Consider the following 11,190-nt stretch of genomic DNA (forward strand, 5'->3'; position numbering starts at 1 on the left):
TTAATTCCCCTTAGCGCTGCAGACACTTGCACTGAGCAGGGAAGGGGAGGCTGATTTTGCAGCCTCTGTTCTCTGTCCAGGAACAGATCACAGAGATGACTTCTTTGTCTCCTTTAATTGCCTGTCCTTGTCTGGCTCTGCTGGGTTAGAGCAGGGCCTGGCCTGGAGAGGGCTCTGGAGGTCACCTTGGCCACCTGTGCCCAGCCTGGAGTTTGTGCAGGGGAATGGATGGAAGATGTGTGAGGATGGAGCCCCCATCCTGTCCTGGGGCAGGGACCAGTGCCCTTCAGAGCCAGGAGGAGATTCCTGCTGGTCACCTGTGCCCTGTCAGGAGGAGATTCCTGCTGGTCACCTGTGCCCTGTCAGGAGGAGATTCCTGATGTCACCTGTGCCCTGTCCTGCTGGTCACCTGTGCCCTGTCAGGAGGAGTTCCCTGCTGGTCACCTGTGCCCTGTCAGGAGGAGGTTCCTGCTGGTCACCTGTGCCCTGTCCTGCTGGTCACCTGTGCCCTGTCAGGAGGAGGTTCCTGCTGGTCACCTGTGCCCTGTCAGGAGGAGGTTCATGCTGGCCATTTGTGCCCTGTCAGGAGGAGATTCCTGCTGGTCACTGTGCCCTGTCAGGAGGAGGTTCCTGCTGGTCACCTGTGCCCTGTCAGGAGGAGTGTCCTGCTGGTCACTGTGCCCTGTCAGGAGGAGGTTCCTGCTGGTCACTGTGCCCTGTCCTGCTGGTCACCTGTGCCCTGTCAGGAGGAGTTCCCTGCTGGTCACTGTGCCCTGTCAGGAGGAGTTCCCTGCTGGTCACCTGTGCCCTGTCAGGAGGAGGTTCCTGATGTCACCTGTGCCCTGTCAGGAGGAGGTCCCTGCTGGTCACTGTGCCCTGTCAGGAGGAGGTTCCTGATGTCACCTGTGCCCTGTCAGGAGGAGGTTCCTGCTGGCCATTTGTGCCCTGTCAGGAGGAGGTCCCTGCTGGCCATTTGTGCCCTGTCAGGAGGAGGTCCCTGCTGGTCACTGTGCCTTGTCAGGAGGAGGTTCCTGATGTCACTTGTGCCCTGTCAGGAGGAGGTTCCTGATGTCACCTGTGCCCTGTCAGGAGGAGGTTCCTGCTGGTCACTTGTGCCCTGTCAGGAGGAGGTCCCTGCTGGTCACCTGTGCCCTGTGTTGTGCCTGTGGCCAGCTGGACACCCTGGGCCGAGCCTGGCTGCAGCCCCTTGGCACCATCCCCGCAGGTGCTCACAGCCCCTGCTGGATCCCAGGGTGCTCTCCCTGCTCCTGCCTGTCCCCTGGCACTCAGGTTCACCCAGCCCCAGCTCACAGACCGTGTGTGTGTCCCCAGGGGTGTTGGGGACCCGGCTCTGTGCCCAGCCCTAGCGTGGCACTGCCAGGGGCACAGGCCGGGCAGGCAGAGGGAGCTGAGCCTGTGGGAAGGGCTGAGTCCCTGCAGTGTTCCTGCCAGGAGTTTTGCTTCTGAAGGGACTTTGATGTCTTAGGATTTGAGGTTTTTATATTTTTCATGTATTTGTGACCCTGCAGCTCTTTAGTGTGTAACTCTAAACTCCATGTCCAGTGGGAGCTGCTGCTCTCCCATGTTGGGCAGACACAGCAATTCCTCTCCAGGCTGGGAACCAAGGACCTCAGTGCCTCAGGGCCTGAGATGGAAACAAAAATGGGTTTGGGGGAGCAAACTTGGGGTCAATGACTTCATCAGCTGAAGCTGGAATTGGAACATTAACCCCCAATATGCAAATGGACCAAACTTATCCCACCATCCATTTTTGGGGGTAGCCCCTGGAGGGCTTCATCTGCCCCAAATGTACCTGAAGGCCCCTCAATAAATGTAACTGCTTTTTATTCCCTTGATTCTGTTTTTAGGTAGCCCCAAAAGGCATCAACCTCTTTATGATATTCCAGCCCTGTGTAAAAGTCCCAGCCCCTCTTTTGGGACAGAAATGGTGCAGAGCAGCACCTGAGTGAGACAGGGGAGAAAAGGTCAAAGGGAAGCAGCCACCAAAAACAAAAAAAAAAGGAGGAAAAAAAGAAAAAATGTTTATGGCAGGAACTCATTGTCAAAAAGAAAGATGCAAACCTGCAGAACACTGAGTGAGGGTTAATCTCCTGCCCCTTTTTGTGTGTGTGTGTATTCATGGCTTTAAAATTTTATTGTAAAGGCATTTAGGAGCGTGGCTGGTACTTGGTGATTGTTTTCCTGTGATAGAGACATATTTATTATTCATTGCAATAATTGCTGGGTAATATTTTATACTGAAAGTTGTTCACGTTGCACAATCAGGAAATGCTTAGGAAGTGGCTGATTTAACTGGTCTATTTTTAACTCTGTGCCAAATTACAGTGAGAGGTGTTTGGGCTTTTGGGCTTGGAGCATCTAGCAGGTTTTCACTGGTCAGTGTGTTCTCATGAAACTGGAAATGTCTTTTTCCAGAGATTCTCTGCATAAATTATTTCTAAAATTTGAAAGATTTTTACCCAGAATTGTATTTATTATGCGCTGTTTCCAAGGGGACCGTGTTTCAGGATTCTACCAATGCTTTTATCACCCAGCTTCTCTGATCAAGAAAGTAATTTATTGCTGATTGCAGAACTCTTGAACTCAGTCTGGCAGCTGCAGTGTGAAACTTCTCTGATCCAGTCTCCTACTTACTTATTTACATATCATTCAGAATGATTTCCAGGGCTGTTTGAAAACCTCTTGACATTGCATTATCCGTGTTTCAAATCTTGTGGTGATTTGTTTTTTTCTCTCTTTTTGTTGCAGATAACAAACGAGTGACTTTGGAAAGGTCTCGTTCTCGACACAACGGAGCAATTGCAGCTGTATGATTCTTCTGATGCCAAAGAATTAATGAATTGTTTTATTTACAATGAAATGGATGTGCTTTGGGAAGAGTCTATCATCCAAATTGGCAATGATCATAAAGGAATACTGGTATTGATTAAATGAGGTGGTGTAAGAATATGTCATTTTTAAGCAGTTGCTAAAAAATCCACATACTGTATCTTATTGCCCCAACTACCAAGATCTGTAAACAGTGTTAAACAGTAGGGTATATATCTTATTTTCTTATGTTCTTTCTTTTTTTTTTCACCCCTTTTTGTTTAAGCTGGCAACTCACATGAAAGGAGTTGGGGATTTCTAGGTTATGTTTTATATGGGTAAGAAAATACACTTCTGTTGAAAAAGTACAGCTGTGGATTCCATTTGCAGTTCTGATTTGAACATGAAAGGAAAAATAATAAAATTGTATGTTAATAAATTCAGAGATGAGCTGGTCTACATTATCAGAATCTTTTTTGTAACCATAAAAAAGCAACACATAGCCCCAGTCAGGTTGCTGAAAACCTTATCTCAGTGTAAAGCCTGGTGGATTCAGCTGCCAGTGGGATACACCACATATCTACACCTCTGCTGATATGATGAGGTGTAGTTACTTATCACTGCTAAAAAGGAAAAAAAAAATTAAATCAAACAGAGCATAGGATTTTTCCAAAATTATATCAAGGGCAGAATATGTTTTTAACTGTATCTAAGGAGGGATTTTTCTAATTGTGCACTTATATATTCTTTATAAAGCTATTTGGGGGAAAGTGTGATTGTCCTATTTTGATGATGCTAAAATGCCTGTGTGTAGGTTTTTAGAGACGAGCTACACAATGAAGTTTTTCAGAACTGCCTCTGAGTTTTTCCTCTGTTTCTCAGGTAAAATACCTAGGGGGGTCTCCACTGGTGGATTTTAGTGCTGAGAGTTCAGCAGCTACCAACACATTTCCTGCCTGGAGCACTGCCTAGCAGTGGCCAAGGCTGATTTTTGGGAAGCTCCTCCCGTTGCCCTTTGTGGCCAGGCCCTTGCACTGCAGTTCCTCAGGCCAGCAGCTGCCCCTGTTTGTCCTGGCACTCCTGGGGAAATCCAATCCTCCCTCCCTGGCCCCTGTGTCCCCAGGGCAGCTGCCCCCTCCCGAGGGAGCACTGCCCACCTGGAGGGGATGGAGGATTTGAAGTGGAATTCCAGTGGAACTACTGCATAAGTTGCTGAGCTATGATGTTTGTAAAGAATCAGGATGCTCTGCAGCAGCTGGCACTTGTTCTCAGATTATTAATGCTTATCACTGATTGATGAAATTTTATTGTGGATGCTTTTATTGCCTGGGGTTGTGGGGAAATTGGGGTTTTTTAGTGTCTGTAAAGGCTGTTTGGAAGGTGAGGTGTCAGTGGTTGCTGTGCACAAACTCCTTGCTCTGGAGGGCCTTTGCTCCTGGGGCAGTGGATCTTTGCACTACTGCTTGAGCCAAGCATCTTTGTACAGTAGATTCTTTTTGCTTCTCTGCTGAGATCCTCTTGAAACTATTGGACTAGTTTGGGATAAATTCCCACAATGATGAACTGCATCACTGTAAGAAAAGATACAGCTCCTTTGCAATCTAGTATTGAATTGTAATTATTTTTTTTTTTCAAAGACTACAGGGGGTTTGCCCATAGGTCTAAACATAGGAATACCACTGAAGCCTAGTGAAATGCTTGCTGTCAACTAAATACTCTCCCTAAACTGTTTGGGGGCTTTAGGAACAAACTGAAGAGCTGATTGGTTCTTCAGGAAAAACAAAAAAAAAAGGAAAAAAAAAAGCATGCAACAGGATTTTGTCTCCTTGTTTATCAGTAAGAGCTAAAAAGAATTAAAGATTTCTATCCTGTTTTGTGCAAGGTCAACATCAGCCTTGTACTGAAGCCCTGCTTCTTGAAATGGAACTATTAAATTTACACTTATAAAAATGTGCTTAATGTACAAAGCCAGTTTAAAGGATTAGGTTCATAATGTCTATAAAAATCAATAGTGTCTTAGAATTCAGATTTTGAAATTAGCATTTTGCTGGGATTTACAAGTATTGGTATAATCTTTCTATGTAAAAACTCAAAAGCTCTCCACAGAATCTTTATACGATAGCAGTACTTATTAGTGCACAAGTTTTTCATTTCCATGGGTTATTTTTTTTTTTTGAAAGCTCTGTGAAAGCTGGCTACAGATTTTCAAGAACCAAATCTTAGGAAAAAAAGGCAAATCCAAAATAACAACAACATCTGATGCTTCTATTTTACTACTATTTTTTTCATATTTGAAACATTTATATAATTTAATGGACATATCTGTTAGAACGAAAGTGTCTTTCAAAGGAAAACTAGTTTAGAAGATAATTTATGTAAATATAGGGTGCTCGTATTTATGAAGTCTAAAATATTTTCTGAAATTGATGCTGGTCACTTTGTCTTTTGATAGTTTTTCAGTCTATATTAAATTGCAGATATTTTTAATGTTTTTATTATTGATCTAATTTTCAGAGGTGTCACATGTTTATCTAGAAGTGTAGAAGAGTAGCACCTTTTTCAGAAATGCACTTGCCTTATTTTCTAATTTTAAAAAAAAATGAAATATATCAGTTAAATTATATTTGTATTCAAAGTAATCCCAGAATGAAAATCACTGGAGGGTTCATACATAAATTTCTTGCTAATTATGTTTCACTCTCTGTCCTCTGAGACATGACGTTAACAATATACCAGCACATCTGTTTGCATTCACATTTTACCAGTTACAAGTTCTGAGAGAGTTTTTTGGTTTTTTGGGTTTTTTTTTTTAATGATGTTACTTACACTGTTTACATTTCTTAGTTTATTTAAGAGGAAGATAATTTTACCTTTGCGGTGAATCGAACCCAACCTCCGAATGTCATGGGAATGCAAAGTTTCGGTCGTGTACAAATGTTCCAGGTCTGTGCTGAGCTCCTGGCTGTGCAGCTCAGAGGTGGGAGGCACTGGGCTCCTCCTGCTCCAGGTTGATGCAGTTTGCTGAGAGCACAAGTGCAACCTGCTCTGTCCTGTGCGTTTGTGTGGCACCCGGGGATCCATCCCGGCACACCCCTGATGTTCGTGTAAATCTGATTATTTGGCTAAAACCAAAACGGGAGCAGTGCCTCAGAGGGCACTGGCAAACAGGAGCGTTGTCCCTTGTTCTGGTTTCAGCTGAATATGAGCAGTGTGATCTGAAATGATCTGTTCTTCTTGAGAAGCGAGATACAAGAGCGTTCCCATAGTTCCCTTCTGTAATATGCAAATAATCATGAATATCTGTATATTTTTGCATTTTTGTGTGTGGTATATGTACTACCTCAGACAAATGCTGTAAAAAAAACATAATATTTTCATGGTTTCTATCCAAGCCACAATTCATTAGTAACCTACTTTAAATTCATCCCACAACACACCAAACTCTGAGAATCTGGCTGAGTTTTAGGTTTGGCTCTGGAAATCCTCCTATAGCTTTTGTTAAGGAAACTTTGCAGCCTTCAGCTTTCACATCCCTCAGGCAAACCCTGCTTTGATGGGTGACTTCAGCCCTTCCTGCCCTGAGAATGATCTAGCTGGTGAATATTTCAAACAGGTAATAGTTCTGTGGGAGCAAACTTCCCTGTGTGTGTAAATTGCTTTTTTTTTTCCATTCAGCAAAGGCTTGGCTGAGTTCTACTTTGCTGTTTGCCTTCCAAGTGCTGCAAGGTCGGGCAGGACAAGTGCTGAGCAGTGTCCAGCCCACCTCTGATGTGCCATACTGTATTTGCAAGTTTAAACTCATTTTGAAATAAGTCTTGTGAGAAACCTCTCCCCCTGCGGTGTCCCCGCACACGCCCGCGCATGCACACGAAATGTAAATAAAAAATAATTCTTAAAAAAAGAGATTAATCCAAGCAGATGCAGCCAAATGCCTCAGCTTCAGGTGTCTCCAGGTCTCCCAGTGCTGCTTTTTGTGCCCCAGGGAGGGAGTTGTGTGAGCCTGTGCATCCTGCAGTCCTGCAAGCACCCTCTGGTGCCACGGGGAGCGTGGGCAAGGAGAGGGATTTGTCCTTGGAGTGCTTTTAGCACTGTTTGAGGTGATACATATGCCACAGAATGTGAACAATAACCTATCACACTTCAGTCAATCTGCTACCATGCACCATTTGATTTCCCTTTTGGAAGTCATAGGACTCCTGATGCCAAAAAAAAAAAAAAAAAGATCAAAAAAAAAAAGAAATAAAAAGGTGACAAAACTCATGCATTTCTATTTTTTAAACAGCTCTGTGTTTGTATGTAATGTTTAAAATAGGAATTTGATGAAATCACAGCCTGGCCATTGTTAATCCATGTATTCTGAAAACTGTAATAAAGATATACATACCATGATTCTGGTAGATGCACCAATGTTTTACTTGATTATCATGATTATTTCCTGTTGAGTACCATCACCTCAAAGCCTGGGTTTGCTGTATAAAATTGTCATGCTGAAATTACATTCCATTTTAGCCTACTGTCGTTTTGTGGATTTCTGTCTTTTTTTTTTTTTTCTCTGAGGTGTCAATTCCATTTGACTTGAATTTGGGGAACCAGGTGCCTTTTCCAGTGAAGGAGGTCTTTAGAAACCAAATAACCCAAAAAAGTATATAATTTAAAAAAACCCAAATTAAATCATGGTGATACCATTTAATTTTTACAAAAATAACAATAAAAGGGAATCAATTAACAAATCCCATGGGTCCATATTTATTTGAAGAGGCTGGATTTCAGTATCGAATTTCTAAGCAGACAAATAGTCAGACAGCTATTGCTGATGTTTTCCAAATTATTTAATTCATTCCCAGAATGGTCTTATCAGAACAGAAACCTGACAGACTCTTCCCTTCAAAACTGTTAATGATGTTACCAGAACAGACTGAACTGCACTACAGTATGGAGAGATTTGAATTTTACTCAAAATTCTAATTGGATATAACCCTAATGAATATGAGCAGCCATGTTGATACAACTCTCCTTAAGTAACTTTTTATATGTGGAAAAGATGTGCCCAGGGATGGTCAAAGGCACCATAAATATAGATGTGTGTGTATATATATATATAAAACATTCCCCCAAACCTTCTGCAAATGCCCACACAAATATTAAATTTTATATAAGCTTTGATTCTTGAAGCATTATTAATTGTGGGTTTTTTTTGATAATGCTAACATCAATGTATGGGTTTAGTAAAATGGTCATTGCTTTCTTTAGCAGCCTGTGCATGCTGATAGAGAATTTGTTGCTTTATGACATTGATGTTTTCTCATAATTACCTGCAAGCAGCTAATTCCCTGCCTTTAAATACCCATAATGTGAAACTTAAAAGTTCAATTCATTGTGGTTAAAAATTATTTCATAAATTCTTTTTCACAAAACCGGGCACGGGTTCTGTTTGGGAGAAAACATTTCCAGGTATCTCCAAGTCCCTGTGAATTTCCCCAGGCCCAATGGAAGTGTCTTTTGAACCACCCCCATTACATTTGCACGACAGGCAGTGAGAAATCTGCAGTCATTCACAACAGCAAAACTTGATTATTACTTTATTATGGCAGTCCTGCTCAATGGGGTATTTAAAGCCCACGCTGGTAGAAAAGAGCTCTCTCCAGTTGGGCAGAGTGGGAGACAAGCACCTGACTTCTGAATGGGGAGGGATCGACAAAGGCAGGAAGAGGGGTGGTGATAATCCCCTGTCAGTCTGAGCTCTCAGTCATGCTGGCAAAAATATCCCGAGGAGCTTCCTGATTTACACATTGGGAAATGTTGGAAAGCAGCACTTGGAATAGCACATAATGCCAGAAAGGACAGGAAGAAACAACGAGGGAGAACAAAACACACCCAAAGCCATGTCAGAAAGTGATTTGTGCAAGGTGGTGTTTGACCAAGAAACAAAAACACAGGAAGGCCTCCGAGAGAAAAGCAGAGGTGGCCCAGGGAGGGGAGGGAGCAGGCCCAGGGCATTTCCCTGCTGGCTTTGAGCGCCCAGCACCAGGTGCTGCTCAGGCCCAAGTTCCAGTGCCACCATCCTGGGCCATGAGGTGATGCTGCTGCACAGCCCCGAGGTGCTGGGAGGGCAAAGGGCTTCACTCCCCCCTCAGCCCCTTCCAGACATCCAACCTGCACTTTGGAAACACTGACAAAATCCAGGGCAAACTTTCCCTGCAAAATTCAGACCAAAGTCCCCATCCCTAAAGTGGAATGTTCTCTTCAGAGATCACTGAGGAACTGCCATAAGCTCAGAAAAGAAGCTTCTCCAATGCAATACTTTACAATATAGGATGTTTCTCAACTATAAGGTGGAATTAGATGCCTAATTTTTAAATGTCTGGAATCAGAAGAAGCTGCTTTGCCCCTGCAATAGTTCTGCATTTATTGCAAGGCTTGCATACCTGCTGAAGTGAGGGGCTCAGTGCTCTTTGCACTTGGAGTTTTTCCAGAATGTGATGGCCATAAACTGGAGTAGACACAATTCACAAGAGGGGACAAGAGCATAACTCTAAATAATTCAGCAGAAACTATTCCAGGTGCTTCTGGGGGCTTTTTGCATTTATCATTATATTTTCTTCCTAAATAATTTCATTTTGGTAATCTGACTTGTACAGCAGAGGCCATTTAGAGAAGCATTAAATCACAGGTGGAATAATCCCTTTTACACAAAAGAACAATTTAAAAAGGACAAACTTCATTTCTCTGGGTTTCAGTGGGCTCTACCAGGGAAGTGCTGTCTTTTGCCACTCAGTTGTGTTTGCCTTGAGCTCACTATGTGTTTTGCCCTGTAAAATCTGAATATTCCAGATTCCTGGGTTTGGCAAAGGACTGACACAGTAGATAAAAGATCTCTTGATCTGTTTCCCTGTGTGGCTCAGCAAGGGATTCAGGCTTCCAGCCATTTATCTGTGAGCCACACAGGCTCCAGTCTGGGGGTCAGGCTTAGCACTGGGAGGCAAAATTTAAAACACAAAATTTAAAACACCAAATGCAAAGCAGAGAGAACCTGGAGGGCAACAGAAATGCATCTGTCTGACACCAGCTCTGATGTCTTGGTCTGGTTGGACTGTTGGAAAATTTTGGCCTCTCAAGAAAGCCTATTTATGCATATTATTAAGATATCAGATAGAAAAGTTATGTCAGGTTTAATTGTAGATACTGCAAACTGCTGGGATTATTCAGTACTCAGGTTTTTGCTGTTGCTCACTAATTTCCCCATTATTGGCTTTCAGCTGGAGCCAGAGTGATGAACACTTGCAGTGAGGAGATGTGCATTGATCAGGGAGGTGGGAACTGAAGGAGATGAGCAGGGGAAGCCTTTAATGTAAATTCTTCTGTAAAGCAAAACTATATTTCTGCATGGAGTTCCTTGTATAATCAAGGAAGCAAATTATATAAAACAGATCTTTGATCATGAAGATGTTTTCCATGCAAAGTATGCTGCTTTTCCCACATTAATATCCTGTTTGCTCCTAATGAAGGCAGAGCCTGCAATTTTTGTTACAATCCAGTACCAACACAGTCATCATTTTCTTTCATTTTGATTTTCATCACATTTCTTTCATGGGGGATCAGTTGCAGGTGCCTGAGTGTGGAAAGGAGCAGGTGTGAAAGATCAGGCACAATCTGATGGCTGATTTAAACCACAACGTTTCTGTTGAAGCCCAGATTTTTTCCACCTGTAAAGCCAATTCTCCTTTCACTGTGTGCTTTGTCTCAGTTGGTTTGTGTCTCTCCACACCATTCCAGGGGCTGAAAATTGGAGTTCCCAGTGAACACCTGCATTTTCCAACTGGAGAATCAAGGAATGTCCAATAGAGCAGGTGGGAGCATTTTCTAAAGACACAACGTGCAAGAAACTTCATGGGGAAGCCCTTTCTGTGCACCTAGGTGGGGAAAAACTCTGTGTTAGATTCTTCCAAGGCAAAGCCCTGAGGATTTCCCTGAGGGGGAAGGATTCACAGGATCCCACAACACAAAATTCAGCAAACTGAAGCAGGGAGAGCAGATCCTCCCAGTTCTCCTGGCAGTCACTTCACTCCCACAGGCAGGATTCACCCGAGCAGGCCCTGTGGGCCAGGATGTGCTCTTAGAACATCCTGCACTTGTTTCTGCTGCTTGGAAAAATGGGTTTAATTGTGGGGTTTTTCTGATAATGCTAACATCAATGTATGGGTTTAGTAAAATTGTCATTGCTTTCTTCAGCAGCCTGTGCATGCTGATAGAGTATTTGTTGCTTTATGACATTGATGTTTTCTCATAATTACCTGCAAGCAGTGATTCCCTGCCTTTAAATACCCATAATGTGAAACTTAAAAGTTCAATTCATTGTGGTAT

General features: G+C 43.1%; 1 protein-coding gene across 4 annotated transcripts in view; it reads left to right on the top strand.

Moving 5' to 3' along the window:
• Nucleotides 1-7,346, top strand: part of DIAPH2 (diaphanous related formin 2) — a 173,772-nt gene extending 166,426 nt beyond the window's left edge. For all 4 annotated transcript variants that reach the window (XM_054641276.2, XM_077185821.1, XM_077185822.1 and 1 more), the window contains one exon: nucleotides 2,770-7,346. In XM_054641276.2, the coding sequence (XP_054497251.2) occupies nucleotides 2,770-2,834 (65 nt within the window). In that variant the 3' untranslated portion in view covers nucleotides 2,835-7,346. The remainder of the gene's footprint in view (nucleotides 1-2,769) is intronic.
• Nucleotides 7,347-11,190: the final 3,844 nt, after the last annotated feature.

This window comes from Agelaius phoeniceus, chromosome 14 (assembly GCF_051311805.1).
Source record: "Agelaius phoeniceus isolate bAgePho1 chromosome 14, bAgePho1.hap1, whole genome shotgun sequence".
NCBI lineage: Eukaryota > Metazoa > Chordata > Aves > Passeriformes > Icteridae > Agelaius > Agelaius phoeniceus.